This window comes from Chlorocebus sabaeus, chromosome 1 (assembly GCF_047675955.1).
Source record: "Chlorocebus sabaeus isolate Y175 chromosome 1, mChlSab1.0.hap1, whole genome shotgun sequence".
Taxonomy (NCBI): Eukaryota; Metazoa; Chordata; class Mammalia; order Primates; family Cercopithecidae; genus Chlorocebus; species Chlorocebus sabaeus.
Genome location: NC_132904.1, coordinates 1,802,598 through 1,824,176, shown reverse-complemented (window position 1 = coordinate 1,824,176; position 21,579 = coordinate 1,802,598). Strand labels below are relative to the sequence as shown.

Below are 21,579 nucleotides of genomic sequence, written 5' to 3'. Positions count from 1 at the left end.
ACACAGTTTGGGGCTGACATGGTTTTTGTAAGAATTATTTAAGGCCCTGGCCGCCGGTAAAGTCCCCGGGAGAATGGGCGCGCCCAGCTGCGGGCCGTCGGAATTCCAAACACTTCGTAAAGCTAAGGTACTAGCCGGAGCACCTCGTTCTGTTTAACAGGCTGCTTCACCCCTGCCCCGGGCCGCGCGGGCTGCTGGGAACACCTCCCCCAGGCCGGGGGGCGGGGGGGCTGCCCGCAGCTGTGAAAGCTGGGGCCTGCCTGGGCGGCCCTGGCTCCAGGCTGAGAAGCTGAGAGGGAGTGAGTTGAAGGGTTGGTCCCACTAGCATATCTTCTCCCAACCCCGAAGCTCTGCCCAGGGTCCTGCTGTCAACCCCAGACACCAGGCCCAAGCTGCTCCTGGTGGTCTCCCGTGCTCCGTCCTGGGCCCGGCTCATTCCTCCTGGCGTCTGTGGCAAACTCCTGCAAGCCGGGACCCTGCCCAGCACCCACACGCTGGGAGCACGACGGTGTCCCGGGCTTGAGTGGGCCTCACTCGGCATCTGTGACTGGTCAGTTCTGCCAGCCGAGCCTGCTGCTAACTGGGCCCGGTCACGGGCTCAGGCTGCCCTCTGGCTACTTCCCTGCTCGTTCCCTTCAGTGGGCCTAGGCCAAAGCAGAGAGCACAGATGTGCACAATGTCACCACTGCCGGAGGAGGGACGGCCATGTGGGTGGCCCGGGGCACCCCAGGCACACCCCAGGAAGCTGCTCATGGGTGCCCGTTGGCAAGGAGGGTGCAGGGGGAGGCACATGCCAATCCACCAACCTCAGGGATGCGTCCAGGCTTCTATCCTGGGATATTTGAGCACTTCCATAATTATCCAAATACCGGTGTCGTCTCATACTGTCAGACAAGGACACCCTTCCTTCTTCGATCATCGCTAAAATCCATGACACTGTCATCACACCGAGGGCTGGGTAACCGCGCTGAGAATACGGGACACAGGGACACGAAGCTCTCCCAGTGAACCTGTGGGAAGGAGGCGAGCAGCATCACGTGACTGGGGCTGGCCCGGCTGAGGGGATTCTGCGGGAGCAGGGCCATGGGCTCCCCAGTCTGGAGGGGAAGCTGCTCACTCATTGCCTGGCCTCTCCACCCACTGGAGTGGGTGCCCTCAGGGGAGCTCAGAGGACTGGGTAAAGGTGGGCTTTGAGTCCCTGGCGCTGCGTGGAGCACTCCTGCCATGTGGATATTGGGCGGGACGGAGTGGAGAACCAGGAAGGGGCGTTATTGTCAGATCCGATGGGCCCATCCCTTCCCAGCCCCCAACTTCCCGGGGGTGACAGGGCCTGGACTTGTGGCTCCCTGTCTCTGCGGGAAGTGTTTGCTGCAGGCCCCAGGGCTGCACCCTCCAGGGACAGGCTGGGGACCCTGCACGTCTGAGCTTCGGTGAATTCCATGTAGAAGGGCCACAGGATTTCTGGAATCTTCTGTCTCATGTCTCTCAGTGAGGGAGGATGGGGTAGCGGCTCTGTCCTGGGCCTGAGGGACGTCTCTGAAGGCCAGCACCCCCAGCCTCCCTCCATGAGGGCTCCAGAGCAGGGGTCACTCTAACCATGGGGCGAGTCCCCTAGGGTCTCAGCTTTGCAGAGCTGGGCTCAGGCCAAGGCAAAGAGTGCGGATGTGTAGGGGGAGGATGGGTGGGGGGTCTCCCACCCTCTCGCAGAGCTGGCCTTGTGCACGGAGAATGCAGGCCCGGCTGGCCCTCCCCATTGGACACAGCATCAGGGCCCCAGCGTCCACGGAGGCCAGGGCCAATCAAAGCCAGATGTTGGAGAAACAAGAAAAGCTGACTATTTTGACTAGAAAAAGCCCTAGTTACAAAGAAATAATGAATCGATTTGGGGGGACTGGTGCTGGGGATGATCTCAGATGGGGTGGGGTGGTGAACACAGACGCTGAACAGGTCACTCAGGGCCTGCGTGTCCCCACCCGGCATGGTGTGGTCTGAGGCCTCACAGGGTGCGGCTCCTGTCAGGCTGAGCTGGGTGGGAACCTTGAGGGACATCCCCTCAGACACCCAGGCCCAGGAAGCAGCAGTGTCTGGAGGATCAGGAGAGGCCAGAACAGGGGGGCCCCAACAGTCCTGTCCTCCCAGCGTGCCATGGCAAAGAGCAGCATCCACTATGGAGAGTGTCCTAGGGCAGGCGGAGGGGTGGAAATATGGTCAAAGAGAATTCTTGGCCTTGAAAGAACTCTTAGCGGGCTGTGGAGATGAGACGGGCGTCCACGTGCAGCACAGCCCAGGCCCCGGCCGCCATGTCCAGGGCGCTGCGGACATTGTGCTTTTGCTCCCAGGGCCCCAAGACACAGAGGCAACAACACAGGGAATTCCGGGGGTGCGGAGCTGTGAGTGGTGCTGGAATAGAGAGGAGGGGACTGAGGGTGCAGCACCTGGGGAGGAGGAGGACAGAGACGCTAAGATGGGAGAGAATGACAGGGAAGGGAGCAAGCACAGTGGCCAGAGCCCTGGGGCTGGGCCCCTCAGTCCAACTCCTGAGCCCCAACCCGAGCCCCAGCCCAGGCCAAGCTCCCAGGGCCCTGCAGGAACCCCCTGGGGTCCAGCCCAAGAGCAAACACGCCATCCGCATCCACGCCTCTCCCCAGCTTCCAGGCCACTCGGGAGCCCACCTGCGCCCCTCGTGAGAAGCCGCCCAAGAAGACATCGCCTTCATGAGCACCCCATCTGGAGCTCCACAGTAGGGACGTCTGTGGAGCCGGCCCCATCCCTCAGCCATCCTCAGGCACCTTTAGAGCCTGGGACAGTCACTTCCTCGGTGAGGCTACAGCAGCCTCACATGCACGCCACAGGCAAGAAAGTGCCCCACTCCTCCAAGAGGAATGGCAAGCTCACATCCACGTCAAAGTGTGCACACGCGTGTGCGCCACAGCTTCGCTCACGAGAGCCAAAAGGCTGAAGCCGTCACATGTCTGCTGATGGACAGCGAATGAACACAAGGACTGTTCACACAGTGCGGCACGACTCAGCCACAGAGGGAAGGAGATCCTGGTGCAGGCTGGGACATGGGTGCGCCCTGAAGATGCCACACCAAGTGAAATAAGCCAGACACGAAAAGCCACACAGACCCTGGGTGGTTCACTCATGAAACATCCAGAACAGGCCAATCCAAACCAGACCAGTCATAGCCAGGGGCAGAGGGCAGCAGGGAGCTGGGAGTTCCAGCTAAGGGGCGCATGTTGCTTTCTGAGTGATGAAAATGTTCTAGTAGGCTACACAACTCTGGGAATATACTAGAAGCCACTGAGTGGGTGGACTGCAGGGTACGTGAACTTCATCTCAATAACGCTGTTCTTCAAAAATAGAAAAGAGCATCCCAAGGCCAGTGCTCTCTCAGATCACTGCAGCCACAGGCCCCCTGCTCTGGGGGACCCACCATGGGCAGGCAGGGATGCCGGGCAGTGCTTGGCTCATGCCACCTGCCCACTCAGCCAGACCCTGGCCAGGAGCACCCATCAAACCCCAAGGAAGAGGATGACAGCCCGGCTTTCCCACCTGGCCAAGCTGACTTCCTCAATCGGGCGGTCACTCACTCACTCATTCACTTAGCTAATACGACTGACGGTTGCATGAAAGGTAGGAGGTGGGAGGGCAGCCCCAAGATGGCAGCCACTATAGCTACCTTCAAGGGGCTGGCCTGCTCCAGCCTGTCCTCACTTTAAGCCCTGGAGTGGACCAGGAGGAACGGCTGTGTCCCTGGCCTTCAGTCCCTGCTGGAGGCCGTAAGTTGGGAACCCCAATGCAGATGGATGACCAGGAACGTGACTTCAGGCTCTAGACTGCAGAGGCGTGTGTTGGCTAGCTTGAGGCAGGGGGGCCCAAGGAGGTGGGAGGGGGCAGGACGGGGCAGAGGAGGAGCCCGGGGAGCCAGGGCCAGAAAGAGCCCGCTCCTGCCCCAGCGCCCGGCTGCCCATCTGCCACCAGGTACAGAAGTGATGCCGTGTCCAGACGGGACACTATCAAGCCGCCCCAGGAACACCGTCAGCTCCCGAAGAGAACCAGATGCCCACAGGAGGGAGGGTGGCCAGGGGGGTTTCTGCGCCATCCGGCAGCTTGGCTTACCTGGAGCTGCCAGGGCATGGGTTCCTGTGGGCTGGAGAGCTGGGCCCATCGTGGCTATAACTCGTCAGCACAGACAAGTGGGGCCATCCAGCTCTGAGCACAGCCTGGTGCGGTCCTGAGGGCCCCTCCACCCCTTCCCATGCACGCAGTGGGGCACTGCCTGGACCTTGCATCACTCCGGCATAGCAATAAAGGAACATCAATGGGGACACGCGGCAGTGCTGCCGGCTCTCCCTCGTCCGTTGCCTTTGTCTCTGGCTGCCCCCGACCCTGCTCCCAGTTGGAGATGTCCACAAGGGGTAGGGCTGTCATGTTGGGGTGACTGAGGCAAGGCCGCAGGCCCGCTTGCCATCTCTGGGGTGAGGGTTCCTCTCCCACTCCTGCCACGCTGAGGATGTCCAGACACAGGTGGGAGTGGTCTTGTCAGCCTTGGGAGATTAATCTTTCCGGGCGAGTTCCTTCTGCAGGAAGAGCCTGTTTGGGTTGGACGGGGGTCTTGCCCAGGTGTGGGGGTGGTGAGGCTGACGCCCAGGCCAGAGGGGCCCTGTGAGACCCTCTCTGGTCCCCATGCATGAAAGAGCCTGTGTTAGCACATGAGCCACTACAGTGGGGCCCTTGTACTGGGGAAAAGACAGACCTGCCCAGGTGCTGGTCCCTCCCTCCCCGAGCCTCCAGGCAGGAGCGGGTCATGGGAGCTGGCACGTCCAGCCAGTCCCTTCTCTGGGCTCTGCAGACTCCCGGCTGCAGCCCTGAGCATCCCCACCCAACCCGGGGCCCTTCCCGTGGGCCCTCCCCGTACGACCCTGGTTGGCTATCCCAAGCTCAGCTCCGCGGGTGCCGCATGCAGGCCTCCTGGAGAGAGGCTGAGCCCTCCAGACCCCGAGTGGGGCCGCCTGCCTACCCCAGCCTGTTCCGAGCTCCTCGGCAGCAGGCATGTGAGGTGGGTGTGGATGCTTCGGGAGACTATCCAGCGACATGGCTGGGTCACGCACACGTGGCTGGGACAGAGACCCGGGGGCTTCCGTTCAGACACCTGGCTCAGACCAGAAACCACTGGTCAGGTAATGACCCAGAAAGTGGGGTCTCGCGTGAATTACCCACCCCAGCCGAGGACCGGCAGCCCCGTTTCTCACACTGGACAGCCACATGCCCGTCCCTATCCTCCATTCTTCGAGAAATGCGCTCAGTCTCACCCCTGCGCTCATCCCCGAGTTTTGGTCTTGCCTCCATCTACGCACTCCCTAGGACTGGGCCCAGACCAGGCACTTGGCAGGCCCTTAAGGCTATGATCTCCCCTAAGGCTCTGCCCTCAGCCAGCCCCTTTCCAGGGTCAGTGGGCTGCCATGCAGAAGGATGCCCAGTGACAACTGGGGAGTGGGGGAGCCCCCAGCATGCTGTGCAGTAGCTCCCCAGCCCCTTTCTCCTTCCTGGCAGGGAGGCCTGTGGGAGACACGGGGGCTGCAACAGGACAGCACAGGCCAGGGTGAGATGGGGCGGGAGGAGGGTCTGGAGGCCCAGGCGGCTGGAGCCGGAGTCAGGGCTGCGTCTGGGGGTGGCGGCTATGATGGAGTGTGCCTGGTGCGCTGGCCGCCAGCAGGGCTGCTAACAGCCTGGCCCCTGTGTGCAGGGCTGGACATGCCGTGGATGAAAGATGGGATTCTTCTTCCCCTGCCGTGAGTTAGGGTCCTCAGAGCTCTAGGCCCCATGAATTATTTCTCTAAGGAAAATATAGTTGACTCCATTTCTCCGGCTCCACTTCCTGACCTTCCCCATCCCTTTAAATCAACACTGAAGGGTGAGCTTGCCCGGGCCTTCACCCCCTAGCTGAGCGCTTCCCCCGCTGCATCTCATCCTGCCTGCACTCTGGGCTGGGGGAGGGGAGGCTGAGCCAGCTGCCACACCATCTCCTCTTGCAAGACCCTGGTAGACTGCCCAAGCAGAAGCAAAGGCCAGGACCCTCACTCAGACCACAACAGGCCCACGCTGTGGATCGGGGTTGGTCCTGAGGCCACGTGATACCTGTGTCCTCCCGAGCATTCGGATGGGGAGGCTCACACGGCAAACCCAACTTTGTGCAACAAAGCCGTGCCGTGGGCTTTCCCCCAGACGCCCGAGTGCAGCTCCGTTCTAGTCAGGTTAGATGGTTCCCAACGTACACGTGGGCCCTGGCTTTGATTCCCAAGCCGGAGCTGCCTCCACATAGCAGGGAGGGGGCCTTGCTCTGGCCTCCATGTTGGGTTTTCTGGGGAAGCACTGGAACCGAGGGCAGGTTAAGAAAAACAGAGGACCCCCCAGGCCTCTGGAACTTTCTGAGAACGCACCAGCTGCTGCATGGAGACGGGGCCAGAAGGGGCTCTGGAGGCCATGGGCCTCACCAGATGCAGGGGTTCTGGGAAGAGGGGCTGGAAACCATCCGGGCTCCTTGGAAGGTCCTGAATAATACATCATTAAAACCAAAAATCAATTCTGTATCCAGCTCAGGGCCCCCTGGAGGCTGCCCTGGCCGGCCTGTCCAGCTTTGCTGGAACAGGAACCCAGGCCAGTCTGCCAGGTTCAGGCCCCGTAAATGGCAGCCGGGCAACCCCCTTGCTCCCACAGGCCAGGCCAGGCTAGGAGAGGCAGCACAGCACCTCTGGCAGGGCCACAGGCTTCCATACAGAACCCTTTAGACAAGAATCAGAGGCAGCAGCTGCGCGTCCTGACCTGCCCTGGGCCAACAGAACGAGGGTCTAGACCCAGGCATCCACCCAGACACTGCGAGGCCACCGGGCACCTCCAACAGGACCCTCAAGCCCACCCTCTCCTCTCTCGAAGCCCACAGAACTGTTTTGCAGTGGTTGCTGCCCACACCTTGCCCCCTGCCCTAATCACCTTTCCAAGCTGCGTCCTCCCTGTCCCCTAGGCCCAGCCCTGGGCCCATTCCCGACGGCACCTCTCCGCCATGGCTTTCCTGAGATGCTGCTGCCCTTGGATCCCTTCCTGGCCCTTCTTGGGTCCTTGCTGCCAACTGTGCCAAACTGAAACCCACAGGCGGGCCAGAGTTCCCTCACCAGGCCCCCTGAGGGCTGCTGACCTGGCAGCCCCTCCCCAGAACTTCTGTCCAGGCCAGGCCGTTCTCTCACCCAGCGCTGTCCCGTGCTCTTGCGGACCCCTCCACTCCTCCCGACGCCTCCGGGCTCAGGCTTTGAATGTTAGCGCTCAGAACTATCTTCTGGGTCATTTCACCTGCGTGTCTCATTCCCCACCTGGCATGCAGCTCCGAGGCTGTGTGTGGCCCTCTCTGGCCAACCCGCCTCCCCAGCATGGGGCCACCACGTCTCCAGTCTGCCCACCCTCAGTTCCTTGTCAACTCAGAGACCCGACCCCGGCCGCACCCACTGTCCAGACCCTGGAAAGCAGAGCCAGGCCACGTGGCGCTCAGAGTTGGGGGGTGGCTGCTGCGTGTCTGGCACCCAGAGACCCAAGAGAAGAAGGAAACAGAGCTTCCTGCTCTTTCTTCTGCAGCAGTACTTTTATTTAGGTGTCAGGGCTGCTCTGCCACAGTGCCCACCTGGGGCACATCCCTGATGGCTGCCCCGTCACAGCCCGAACCAGCTGGGGATGCCGCCCCGCCGAGGGTCACTGCTCTGCCTCTGCCGCCTCTCCTCCTCGAGCATGTCCTGGAGTGCGTCGGCAGTGCTGCCTTCGGGGCTCTGGTCTTTCTCGGGAAACAGATCTGGGAACGTGAAGGTCTGTCCGTGGGCCTAAGGGGGAGAACAAAGGCTCCAGCCAGAGCTGCAAAGACTCCTCAGCAGAGGGGTCCGTGGGGAGCCTCATGCTTTCTGTCAGCCCCTTTCTGCCGGCGCCGGATTCAACTGCTCAGAGGTACCTCCCTGGGCCTCCTGAGGCAGCGTCCCTGCCTGGAATGTAAGCAGCCCTACAGCCACGGCCCCCAGTGTCATGCCGCGGCCGAGGCCACAGCTCCAAGACAGGGCTGCTTTCCCCACCATTGTCTCTTTAGGGCCTGGTGTCTGCCCCCACCCTGGGTGCACCCATTTACTAGCACAGGGCCACCTGGCTGGACGGGGGGGCAGGGACAAGGCATGGAAAAACATGACACAAATCACGTCTGGTACCACGCTGAACCTATCCATCCAAAATGCCTCAGGCTGTCCTCACATTAAAGCTCCCCCTCCTCCCAGCCCAGAGCCTGGCAATTAAAATGAACATCACGTACGAAGAAACATGCACGTGCAGCAGCTGATAAATCAGGACCGGCGCTGCCAATTAACTGGTCTTACATCTTTTGCTGAGAGTTCAGAATATGTCTGTGTTGGCCAAGCCCCAGCCCAGGCCACGGCATGTGGCTCGGGTTCACGAGAAGGAGGGGATACTGCTCTTTGGGGACCTGAGCAAATATGAGGAGCCATTTTAACTTGCTGATTACTAAGTAGCTCCAAAGATAAGGGGCAAGAGCAGAAAGAAAGAGCAGATCAGAGGAGAGGGAAGAGAAGAGGGAGGAGCGGGTCGGCACATGTTGGGGCGGCCAGCCTCCCTTCTGTTTCCAGACAGGTGGAGGAGGAGTGAGGATGGCACCCGAATCTGGAAACCTTTAGTGAGTAAAATCAGTCAAGTACATTTGGCTCTTACAGACCCTTGTTGTGTAAATAAATTTGGATGTGGGCAAGCAGCCAAGTATGATCGGAAACAGGCCCAGATTCCACCCTGCGAGGGAGGTGGATGCACCCCGATCCCTGGCAGGGGCTGGTGGGGAAGGTGGCACTGTGTGCGCTACAGCCAACCTGCAGGAGGATTGGCTTACACAGCTCTAAACTTTGTGTCTTTTAAAATACCGAGGGACAATCGTTTACATGTGAGGCTGATTGCCCTGAACGGGAGGTTTACCTTTACTATATGGAGGGGACTCTGCTAGTTTTCTGAGGCAGTCAGAAATGACAGTTTAAAACACAAACATGGCCATTTGTCATAGTTTCGGGAAGAAATGGGGGAAGCTGGTGAGAGAAAATCTGTTTCTTACAGAAGACAAACACCGTTTGTGGATGCCAAGCATGGTTTCCCAGGGGGTTCCCCTTTCTAGAAGCGTTCACCTTGTACCTAAAAAAAAAAAAGCCCTTGATCCTTCCAGAAAGGACAGAGACAGTTGATCGGAGTAAACAACAGGAAGAGAAAAATGTCCTAATGACAAGTAAACATGGCAGCCCTGCCTTCAGGAATCCCAGGGCGCCCTGGGGGCTGCTACCCGCATGGAGCCCGGAGCCCCGAGCCCGGAGCTCAGCCCAGCTGGCGGCAGCGGCTTGTTCTGGAGTTGCCTCTCATGTCCTGCGCCCTTCATTCCTGCGCTGCTCAGTGTCCACACAGGCCTCGGGGCAGCGGGCGGTCAATGGTCTTTTTGTTGTGTGGGTCACTGAGGCGCTGGTCACAGCTCCCAGGACTTTGGGCCAAGGAGATGCTTATCAGGTTGTCGGAGAAAAAAATGTGGGACTCCCACCATGTGGGACAGGGTCTTTCCACAGCGGCCAACTCCAAATAAAGTGGATAAATTTATCTTTCTAATGCTCCCTCCCTGGGCTTTGCAATTAGCAGTGATTCTAAGCCCTGGCGCAGGGCCCAGGGGGACACGCTGAGCAAGGTCTCAGTAGACACGAGACAGGAAAGGGCCTTGAGAGTCCCCTTTGCGGGGGACAGGGACCAACGGCCGTGGCCCATTTCTAGGCTGTGCAAAGATCTGCCGGAGTTCAGGAAGGGGGTGAGGACCCGTTACAAATTTTAATTCTGGAACCGGAGGAACCATGCCCAACAGGGACCCTCCAGGCTCCCAGTTGCCCTGCCCTGTCTCTGGCTGCCTGGACTTCACAGAGGGAGAACGACACACGGGCAGCAGCTGCAGACACCGGATCCCGGCGCTGCTGGGTTCAGTTTTCATGGGAGGTGGGGCCCAGAGGAAAAACGCAAGGGTTCGGATGACTCGAATGCCACTTGTAACCGTAGCTGCCTCTGAAGTGCCCGTGGCGGTGCCGGCACACGGGATGTCCACCCACATGCCATGACAAAGACAGATGGGCCCAATTGACACTGAGCACACAGAGGCCTTTATGAGGCCAACGGCTGCTCTCCCCACCTGGATTGGCTGATTTCATGCACAGCAAATATTAGGCCAAGTTATTCCGGGGGCCCCTGTTTAGAACAACAAATGTGACTGTTTTTCAGAAAAGCTGCCATGTTAACTTGGCCTTTTGAACAAATTGCCTCCTTAGCCCCAACGTAAGCCGGCTGGCCCAGGAAGCGGTTTTCACAATAGTGTTACTGCCATCTAGTGGCAGGGGCCACTGGCTCAGCCTCCAGGGACCGTTTACACCGGAAGACAGCCCCATCCCCACCCAGTAAGGCCAGCCCCAGGGGCACAGCGGGGAGGCCCAGGAGGCGGCTGGGGCGGTCTGTAGACATCTTGGCCCAGAGAGAAAGTGCCTCTGGGTTTGCCTGGGACTCAAAACAAAGAGCCCGAAGAAAGGCTTTGAAACTGTGGGTCTCACTCCTGACAAGTCTGGGTTTCAGAAACTAAGGCCCAGGCAATGTGGGGTGAGGGTCCTTCTTCCCCAGAGCCCCTCCAGGACACATAAGAAAGCACCTGCTCAGAACCAGCCTGTTGAGCCCTCACAACTCTGTGGGACTGCTACCCTGCAACGCAAGGCACGGGCCTTGGCCAAGACCCCGGCCAGCCAGACCTGCCTGGGCACCAAAGACCTTTGCCCTCAGGGGCCTCAGACTCTGCCTTCGAGTCTGAAACCTGGCCAAGGACAGGCTCTCCAGAGGCCGGGGCCTCCCATGCTCAGACACCCTGGTGTGTGTTGGAGCTGAAACCCACTAGGCCTGTGATGGCTGCTTTTGCCCAGAGAGAATTCAAACTTCAAAATCACAAAATGGCTGGACGCTGAGACGTGCCCCATTCGCCCCAGCGCTCACGTGCTCCCACCGCCACCACTGACACCCCCAAGGCCGTGACGGAGCACGACCTTATGTGGAGCCTGCCTCTGCACTGCGGCCCTGAGATCCGGCCTCATGGGGGCTCCCTGGGCCCCAGCGCAGCGTCTCTGGCACAAACATCCCCAAGGACACAGTTGCAAGGAGCCCCTCAGAGGCCCCGCCGGGGCTGGCCAGCTCACACGCACCAGCTGCACGTAGGCGACCTTGTAGTCCGGCTTCTTGATCCTCACGTTTCTGTGATCTCTTCTCTTGTTAGAGCCTGCCGGAAGGGAGCGAAAAAACAAAATCAGAACTTTAAAAACTTACATCCTTAGAGGCCAATACCACTAAAATGAATCTCTGCTCTCTTAAAAATGCAAAGATGTTTTTAAAAACTCAAAAAGGCGATTTCTTAGGGAAATGGGCACGGAAATCAAATGAGCCGGCACAGCAGGCTCGCAGGCTCGTCCCATCTCCGAACAGAGGCCAGCAGACTCTCAACAAAGGAGCAGAAACGGCACCAGCCAGAACACACAACAGGGGCTTATGGAATAGAGAGCGCTTTGCTGCCCAGCCTCAGCCACCGCAGTCCCACCTCGGAGTCAGGGCTCAGAGTGGACGCCAGGCCAGCCCAGTTGAATTCCAATCCCTGCTCTGGCATGTAAGCACCGTGTGACCCTGACAAGTCACCCTGTGCCTCAGTTTCCATGAGCCAAGTCAGACCAAGACCCCCAAGCAGTGGCTGAGGCTGTGGCTCGGCGAGGTGGGCGTGTGGCACAGATGGGCACAACACCAACAGGAGAACCTCCTGTGGGCACTCACCATACTGCACCCGTGTCCGTACAGCAGCCACGGGCACGTTATAGATGCTCTCGAGGTAATTCCTGAGGTCTACCCTTGTCATTCTGGAGGCGAAGGAGAGAGAAAAGGGCATCTTAACCAGGCTAGGCCAAAAATATTGTCCCAGACAAACAAGGGTGAGAGGCCGACAGACCAAGGCCCACAGCGGGCAGGGAGGAAGGCTGGGTGCTGGTGCCCGGCACCAGCGGGGTCAGGCAGCCCCAGCAACACTAGTGCTACTGGTCACAAGGCTCCCTACTCTGGACACACCAGCATGGGGTGGCAGTGGCACAGACCCCAGGGGGTGGGAACACTGCACAACCAACCCCTGGCCTGCTCCACAGCCCCACATGGCTCCCTACTCCGGGCAAGTGCCTGTGCGAGGTGACAGTCTCCGCACACTCCTGGCTGGCAGGTGCCCCACCTCGTCTGCCCTGGGGCCCGTCGGCAGCACCAGGGTTAGGGCTGCTCTGCGGCTGACGGTGCTCTGCGGTTCTAGGAAGTGCCTTCTGGAAAGGCCCGCCTGGGATTCGGTGCATTAACTGCATGTTCCCTCTACTATAGAACCTCACGGTCACTGTCAACTCAGCTTCTGGGCCTCTGCAGGTGGTAGAGTCCTGACCTCTGCCCCCAGGCGAGCTCACGCTGCTGTCCCGCCTGGCTCGCGCCAGCCCTGAGCTAGGGACCTGTGATCTTAAACACTGCAGAGCAGCACCCCAGTTTTGTTCACAGGGACTGTGCATTTCTCTGAAGGTCAAGGAGGCTCTTCTGAGCGGTTCTGCACATCACGGCCTGCTCCCAACCCAGCCTCCCAGGGTGCCTCTCCTAAAAAGAAGTTGCAAGAACTCAACAGAAGACGTGAGCACAGAGGTCCAAATTTTAAGGCTTCCAGTGAAGCCCTCCCCCGCGGGAGGGCGGCGTGCAGCAAGCCGGCTGGGCTCCCCACCTACCAGCACTCCATCAATACTCACCCAGCAGGGCTGCCTGAGGTGCCTTCCCAGCAGGAAGAGCTAGCACGTGAGCTGAGTTGTTTAACTCAGGACCCAGGCCCCCCAAGGGTGCTCTCCCAACCCAGCCAGACTCCTTCTGGGTTCACTCCACGGGGATCCCCCCGAGGGCGCTCCCCCACCCCAGTCGGAATCCTCCCGGACTCACTCCATGGGGATCCGGAACTGCACGGTGTCCTCGGGTTGGGCCACACCGGGCCGCACCAGCTGAATGAAGAAGTTGGTTCGGAACACCCGAAGTTGTGGGCCACCCAACTGGTACAGGGGGTACCTGTACAGAAGAGATTGGGTCCACGTCACACACTTAGGCCACGGCAGTCCGACATGCCAACCCTGCAGACCTCCGAGTGTCCACCAACAGGGCGGGCAGGAAAGGGGGCAGCTAACCCTGCAGACCTCCGAGTGTCCACCAACAGGGTGGGCAGGAAAGGGGGCAGCTAACCCTGCAGACCTCTGAGTGTCCACCAACAGGGCGGGCAGGAAAGGGGGCAGCTAACCCTGCAGACCTCTGAGTGTCCACCAACAGGGCGGGCAGGAAAGGGGGCAGCTAACCCTGCAGACCTCCGAGTGTCCACCAACAGGGCTGGCAGGAAAGGGGGCAGCTAACCCTGCAGACCTCCGAGTGTCCACCAACAGGGCTGGCAGGAAAGGGGGTAGCTAACCCTGCAGACCTCTGAGTGTCCACCAACAGGGCGGGCAGGAAAGGGGGCAGCTAACCCTGCAGACCCCTGAGTGTCCACCAACAGGGCGGGCAGGAAAGGGGGTAGCTAACCCTGCAGACCCCCCCACCCCGCATGTCCACTCACAACAGGGGCTGGCAGGAAAGGGGGTAGCTAACCCTGCAGACCCCCAGGTGTCCACTCACAACAGGGGTGGCAGGAAACGGGGTAGCTATCAACAGGTCACCACCCAAGGACACAGAGGTCCCCACAGCCCCTTTCTTACATGGGCCTGCCAAGGAGGACAGCCAGTCCCTAGCATTGACTCAGGGAGCACGGGCTGTTGACCCCCAAGGTCAGACTTTAGAAAGGGCCAATGAACAAAAATCAGAACCCCGCAGACAGCATTCCCCCAATAAGCTGGTGGCAACGCTCAAAGACGTGCGTCGGGGCACTGATACCCCTGGGAGAGCAGACCCTCCGCAGCTGGCCCACTCTCCTGTTGCTCAGGTGAAGTGGAGCTGGAGAGGACCACACGCCATGGGACAGAAAGGCCAGCTCTGCACTCTCCTGGTGGCAGCAGGGCCTAGCTCCTCGGGATGGAGAACGCAGGCAAACCAGGCTCAGGCTCCTGGAAGATGGTGCTGCCAGCAGACTCTGGTTCGGTACACTAAATACAAGCTGACCGCCGTACCCCACCACCCCGCTAGAAGCCAGCGGAGGCAGCTGGAGAAGTGCCAAGTGGCCACCGAAAACTAGACTAGCACTCAGCCTGGGCTGGCGGGCCACGTGACAATCGTGCAGAATCTCTAGTCAGTTGGTTTTATGCATTCTCCCATGTCCAGCTGGGTGGACAGGCGGCGCCTTCCTACTGCCCCCCACCCCCGTTCCATCCCCTGCCACTGCCCACACATCCTGGCTCTATTTGGGCCTCAGAGCCGGGAGGAGGGACACAGGAGAAACTCAGGTCTGCAGGGTCTCAGGGGATGTGGGGTCTGAGAGCCTAGGTGCAGGTCTTGGTGGAGGGGGAGTACAGGGGCTCTTCAGGAGTCTCTGGTGACCTATCTGAGGCACTGCACGTGGCGCTGACCTTGGGGAGCACCCAGCAGCAAGTTAGAGAGAGGCTCCATAAGGCTAACGCTGCCCCAAGCCTCACATGAATTTCACACTGGTCTCTGCCTGTCTAGGGAAGATAAGGAGGAAGTGAGGGTCAGAGGCCTTGGGTGGGGTGTTCCTGAAGGGCCAAGAGTGATGGGCAGGGCTGAGCCTCTGGGCCTGGGGGCCTGGCAGGGGCCAGGAGCTGCCGGGAGCTCTGAGAGGCAAGGCGCCTGTAGCAAAGCCAAATCACTAAGAATGTCCACCCCAGGCCTCCTGATGACCACACTGACACATGGCAGCCTGGTGGCTGGGCCAGTGGGGCTGAGTCTTCACTCCCCCAACCCCAGCAGAGCCTCCTCTTGGGCATGGCCTTGGCCTTTCCAAGCCTCGGAGTGCAGCCTTCGGGGTGGGCGCCAATGAGAGGCCGAGAAGGAAGGGTGGGCTCTGGGTGTGGAGGGGCCTGACTTGTTTTACCCACAGGTTCAGGCTAGCCATGGCTACCCAAGGGGTTCACACATTCCCTCTGGTGACCAGCTATGGGATTGCAGGAGGGGAGACAAAGTTTGGGGACTCCCAGGAAACAGTAGAAAAGAGGGTACAACAGCTCCCAGGCCATTAATTGTCGAGTCTCCAGGCTTGGGGCCTGAAGGGCACACTTTGCTAAGGGTCTGAAGGCCATGTGTGGGCTTGAGGTGAGAGGCTGGCAGGGGTTGGGCCAGGACTATTCACTGTCCTTGTTCTGACAGGCAGAGCCTCTCCAGGAGGCGGCGCGGGCTGTCTGCGCATGGAGCCCGCAGATCTGGAACAATCTGCACTGTCCACACCCAGGGCTGCGGGACAGGGCTCTAAGGCCTCTCTGCAGGACTCGAACCCTTATGGGCCCACCAGCCCTCAGTTCCCTCAATCCCACTCTCCCCAGGGAGCACCCCAAGCACTCCCCATGGTATTTCACAAGCACCTCCACCGTAACCTATCTCAAGTAGAACTCTGCACTAACTTCTTCCTCAAAACACAAAAACCTGGCTCACTGCCACCAGCCTACCTCCCCACGGCCCCACGAGGGACTCACCCAGGATCCCACCCTGTCAGCACCCCCGCCCTAGCTGCATGCAGTCCACAGCAAGTCCAGTCAGCACTCCCTGCAAAGGCTCCCCAGCAACAGGAGTGTGTGCACTGCTGGGCGTGCGGGCCCCGCGCCTCCAGGGCAGCCACACCTGATGTTTCCAGGGGCCCACCGCCCTTGGCCTTTCAGGAACACCCCACCCGGGTCCTCTGACCCTCACTTCCTCCTCATTCTCCAGGGACAGGCGAAGGGCCAGCGTGGAATTCACGTGAGGCTCAGGGCAGTGTAGGCCTAAGACCCTTTCTTCCTGGGTGCTGGGTGCTCCCCAAGGTCAGGGTCACGTGCAGCACCGGTCCCAGATGTCTGCCGAAGGAAGCCTCGTCCACTGAGGGTCCCACCTGCCACCCTCCCCTCTCCCCCCAGCTATTTGCAGGGGCCTCCAAAGCCACGCCCTGGCCTCTTGACCGTCTCTCTCCAGAAATACTGATTACCGTTCTCCAAAACCCACCCGGGAGCCCACATCTACTGATGACGCCTGAGTCACTCGTTCACCAAGAAATATGCAGGGTTTCCTGCTTCAATTTGGGGAAGGCGAAGTGGGGCAGGACAGCGCCCTGATGGCCCCTGGGAATCCAGAGAAGATGCAGAGTGGGCGTGGGGGGTCTGGGCTGCGCAGAACCGGGTCTCCGGCCCTGCCTGCCCCAAAGCCGAGGGCTGTGGTCAGCTGCCCTTTCCCACTCAAACCCAATCTGGACTCCCAGCTCCTTTGCCTCAGGCCGCGCCCGAGCTGCGGTGGGGGCCGCCCGTGCCTCCCCGCCTGGACCCAGCAGCCACCGTGGCCCCTGTCCCGTGACGACCAGAAACGTCTCCAGACAACGCCCTCGGCCCTGGCAGCGGGACCACCCCCGGGCCGCCCTCCCAGTGCCCCCGCGGGGACACCGTGGCCTCCGCGGGTTTGGCTCGTATCCTCTGTCGCCACCTCGGACACACCCGCCCCCCGGGGTTGCCCTAAACCTGGCGGGGGGCCTCTTCCGCCACCCGCCTCACGTGCCCCAAGCCACCATGGGGGTCCCGGAGGACCCCGCCTCTCCCGGGCCAGGAGGGGACCCAGGGACGCCCACCCCACTCCCCGGAGTCCGCGCGCCCTGTGGGGTCCGTCTGCTTGTGACACTAAGGGGCGCCCCGCGGGGGGGGCGACGACCCCTACTCACACCACATTCCGCGCCATGGCGGCCGCGCGCGCTTCCGGGGCCCGCGAGGCGGAAGGAGCAACACGCCCACCCCGCACGGCCGCCGCCTGGCACAGCGCCCCCTCGCTTCCGGAGGCCGCGCCGCCCGCCCCGCACACGCCCGCGCCCGCGCCGCCTGCCCGCGCCGTCCCCAGCCCCGCGCCCGCCCCGCCCCGCCCCGCGCCGGCTTCTTCCACCTCTCCTCCCCCCGCCTGTCCCGCACCCCACGTTCCACCCCGCCCCGACCCCCACTCCCCGCGCCGCAGGCTCCACAAGACGCAGGACCGCAGCAGTCCCGCCCCGCACTTCCTCCCCCACAGCCTGAAGCCGGGGCCCGAGCCCCTGCTGCTCGCGCTCCGCCCACGCCCGCACCCTCCCCAGCCCCAGAGGCCTCTCGCCGCCGTCCCACTCTTTCGGGCCTGTCTGCCCTGCCTCCCAGAACCCGGGCCTGCACGCCCCCCACACCCGTGCCCCTGCCCTTTGGCAGCTCCAGGCCACAGCCTGGCCCGCACCGCTGCCCTTGCAGCTGCTGGGGGCTGGAAGTGGAGACCTGGGGCTGGAAGTGGAGACCTGGGGAGGGCGGGTCCCCGGGTCTGGGGTCTGAAGCCCCTCTCTCCTGGCTGTTTTCCCCCCGCGTCCGGAACCCCAGGGCCCCTCCCCTCGCCCTTCTGGCGAGCCCGGTTGGCAACCCCCACACCGGCCACACACTCCATCCCCGGTGCTCCCACCACGCCTCCTCCAAGAGGGCCACGGGTCTCTCCAGGCCTTGCCATTTGCCCACCCCCTCTCCACCCTTCTGGCCAGCCCCCTCCAGCCTCTGGCAAGGCCCTCTCTACAGGGACCCCGTCCAGGGCCCAGTCCTCACTCCTCTCCTTGGGTGGTGCTGGCCAGGAGGGCTGCTGGGACCTTTCGGGGTAGGGCGGCAGCCTCCCTCCCCTGTCCCCAGGCCTCTCCCTCCTCCCGTGGTTTCCTCTGCCTGGTGGCTGGATTCAGGCCACTTGATCTCTTTCTCAGGCCACTTCTCAATCTGTTTAGCTGCCCGTGACCCCCCACCCCCAAGCCTGGCTTGTTCCCACACCCAACAGCACCCTAAGTGCAAGAGGCAGGGGTGTCGGGGGACCCCGAGAAGCGGGGCCATGGGTCCTGGCTGCTGCTGGGGGCAGAGGGCCCAGGCCTGCAGGTGAGGACAGGGCTGCCGGAGGGCACTGGGGTTGATGGAAACTCAGGAGGAGGAGAGGGCGCTGTGCCCCTCCGAGGGCCTGGGCCAGGTAGGGCTGATGGGTAGGTTTGAGTGGAAATGACTCCAGGGGGTCTATCTAGCTTGAAGGCATTGAAGCAGGATGGAGTGAGAAGTGGGACAGAGTGGGCAGGGAAGGTGGTGGCAGCTGTCCCCACTGTTGTCCAGGCCTGCGTGGGGTGGAGAAGCTCCAGGCTGCCAGTGGTAGGGTCCCAGGAGGCTGGTGACCAGACAGGCCTTTGCACAGCAGCAGGTGCCCTTGGCCAGGCCCAAGGAGCAGACCGCAGGGGAGAAGGGACAGGAATGGAGCTGGAGAAGGGGAGTCCTGGGGCCGGGGGTCCTCAGGCTTCCTTTTATTTTCATGCAATGCTGCCTTTTTCGGCAGTCACATTGTGCAGTGTGCTTAGAGATATGTGGCTGCTGGAAATTGGGTTCAAAGTTGTGGGTGGCTGATGTGGAGAGAAGAGTGATGGGAGGCCGAGCTGCGTGTCAGGGGTGGGTGCTGCTCAGATCACTGGGGCTCCTGGAGGGCGGGAGTCGAGCTGGGAGCTGAGATCCTTCCTCAGGGAGGGGCAGGGATAGGGTCTCAATGGAGCACCACCCCACTCCTTCCATCCTTTCGCCACTCCTTCCAACCCTGCTTCTCTGATAATCTGCTAATGGGATCCTCTGGAAGGCATGCTAAGTATGGGGGTTCTCTGAGATGCCTGGGGAGCCAGTGGGGACCTCCTCTTCCTCCTTCCCACCTGCCGTTGAACACAAATGCCAGGGTGACTTCCGCTCTGCCTGCCCCTCCTGAGATCAGTGGTCTGCACGAGGTTGAGGCTGCCAGATGAATACAGGCCCAGTTAAATCTGAAGTTCAGATGTTTATCTGAACAACTAATAAATTGTCATTATTTATTTATTTATTTATTTGAGACGGAGTCTCGCTCTGTGGCCAGGCTGGAGTGCAATGGTGCAATCTCAGCTCACTGCAGCCTCTGCCTCCTGGGTTCAAGCGATTCTCCTGCCTCAGCCTCCTGAGTAGCTGGGACTACAGGTGTGCACCACCACACCCAGCTAATTTTTGTATTTTTAGTAGAGACAGGGTTTCACCATGTTGGCCAGGATGGTCTTGATCTCCTCACCTCATGATCTGCCTGCTCCGGCCTCCCAAAGTGCTGGAATTATAGGCGTGAGGCACCACCCCCGGCCCTTATTTTATTTTATTATTTTATTTTATTTTATTTTTTTATTTTTTATTTTTTGAGACAGAGTCACTGTGTCGCCCAGGCTGGAGTGCAATGCCACAGTCTCGGCTCACTGCAGCCTCCACCTCCCAGGTTCAAGCAATTCCTCTGCCTCGGCCTCCCGAGTAGGTGGGATTACAGGTGCGGGCCCCCAAGCCCAATTAATTTTGTATTTTTAGTAAGGATGGGGTTTCACCATGTTGGCCAGGCTGTACTCAAACTCCTGACCTCAGGTGATCCGCCCGCCTCGGCCTCCCAGAGTGCTGGGATTACAGGCATGAGCCACTGCACCTGGCCCAATAATTGGTCCTTTTTAAGTAGACCTTATCTTTTAGAGCAACTTTGGGCTTACAGAAAAATTGTTCAGGGAGTATACAGAGTTCCCACAGACCCCTCTCCCTGAGTCCCCCTCCGTTATTAACATCTTGCATCACATGGTGGAATCTGTTCCAATTGATAAACCAGTATTGATACGTTCCTGTGAAGTCCAGAGTTTACCCCAGGGTTCATCCTTCCAAAATGTCCTTTAGCCACCATTATGGTGTCAGACAGAAGCGTCACTGCCTGAAAAGCCGCCTTGGCCCCGCCTGTGCGTTCCTTTCTCCCCCAGCCCCTGGCAGCCCTGGGTCTTTCCACTGCTGCCTTGGCTTTGCCCTTTCCAGGCTGTGGTGTCGTTGGAATCATACAGCACGTAGCCTTTTGAGATTGGCTTCTTTCCATGAGTGAGATGCAGCTAGGGCTCCTCTGGGTCTTTTCGTGGTTTCATAGTGCATTCTTTTCCGGCCGGATACCGTTCCGTTGTCTGGATGTGCCTCGATTTATCCATTTGCCTGTGGAAGAACTTCTTGTTTACTTCCAAGTCTCGGCAGTAATGAATAAAGCCTCTGTAAACACGTGTATGCAGGTTTTAGGGTGGACACAAGTTTTCAATTCATTTGCAGAAACACCCAGAAGGGCCATTGCTGGTTGTATGGTAGGAGGACGTTTGGTTTTGTAAGAAACTGCCCCGCGGCTTTCCAAAGTGGCCACACCGTTTGGCGTTCCCATTGCAGTGGTGGCGCTTCCTGCTCCTCCACGTCACCCGCATTTGATGTTGTCAGTGTTCTGGGTCTGGACCGTTCTCATAGGTGTGTCGGGACACGCTCTTCTGTGTCCACCTGCTAGACCTGAGCCAGGAGCCCCGCTGCAAGGGCAGCCCCTAGGCTGAGCTTTGTGAGCCAGGCTGGGGGAGCTGGGGCATTTTTACAGTGAGGGACCCTGAAGGATTTTAAGGGAATAGATGGACAAGTTCAGCTGGGAAAGCACCTTCAGCCTGCAGATGAGAATCAGGTCAGAAGGTGGGGGAGGGGCCGTTCACACATACACTCATTCATTCATTCATGCAGAGGGTGGGGGAGGGGTCGTTCACATACACTCATTCATTCATTCATACAGAGGGTGGGGGAGGGGCTGTTCACACATACACCCATTCATTCATTCATAGACTCATTCATTCGTCCAGCCAATAAACACACAAAAAAAGTGCAAACAGTTGTAGTGAAGTCAGTATAAGCGCAAACCGATGAGCCACCATGTTCAAATGCAGGTTTTCAAAGGTTAGGAAGAATGGCAACCCCCTTGGTTTTTTTTTGTTTTTGTTTTTGTTTGGTTTGGTTTTGAGATGCAGTTTTGCTCTTGTTGCCCAGGCTGGAGTGCAGTGGCGCGATCTTGGCTCACTGTAAGCTCTGCCTCCTGGGTTCACGCCATTCTCCTGCCTCAGCCTCCCGAGTACCTGAGACTACAGGTGCCCGCCACCACGCCCGGCTAATTTTTTTGTGTTTTTAATAGAGACGGGTTTTCACTGTGTTAGCCAGGATGGTCTCGATCTCCTGACCTTGTGATCCGCCTGCCTCGGCCTCCCAAAGTGCTGGGATTACAGGCGTGAGCCACCGCGCCCAGCCTGTTTCTGCTGTCTGTGTGTGTGTGTGTGTCTGTGTCTGTGTGTGTGTCTGTGTGTGTGTGTGTGTGTGTTTTGAGACAGGGTCTCACTCTTGTTTTCCAGGCTGGAGTATGGAAGTGCAGTGACACAGCGAGAGCTCCTTGCAGCCTCAAAGCTCCTTACAGCACCAGCCTGCGATCACCAGCCACACACGT

At 60.0% G+C, this 21,579-nt stretch overlaps 1 protein-coding gene across 4 annotated transcripts; it reads right to left on the bottom strand.

Annotated features, from left to right (window-relative positions):
• Window positions 1-1,837: 1,837 nt before the first annotated feature.
• MRPL23 (mitochondrial ribosomal protein L23) lies at window positions 1,838-17,083 on the bottom strand. 4 transcript variants are annotated; one of them, XM_073006374.1, is made up of 5 exons: window positions 16,961-17,083; window positions 13,078-13,200; window positions 11,905-11,987; window positions 11,289-11,362; window positions 1,838-2,435 (listed from the first exon to the last, which is right to left on the bottom strand). In XM_073006374.1, the coding sequence occupies exons 1-5, from the start codon at window positions 16,975-16,977 to the stop codon at window positions 2,166-2,168; spliced, it is 567 nt and encodes a 188-aa protein (XP_072862475.1). In that variant the 5' UTR covers window positions 16,978-17,083; the 3' UTR covers window positions 1,838-2,165. The 4 variants fall into 4 exon arrangements, with proteins under 4 accessions (XP_072862475.1, XP_037854749.1, XP_037854750.1 ...); XM_037998821.2 differs by lacking the exon at window positions 1,838-2,435 and adding an exon at window positions 7,615-7,865 and having other exon boundaries at window positions 16,961-17,082; XM_037998822.2 differs by lacking the exons at window positions 1,838-2,435; window positions 16,961-17,083 and adding exons at window positions 7,615-7,865; window positions 16,258-16,839.
• Between the last annotated feature and the right edge of the window lie 4,496 nt (window positions 17,084-21,579).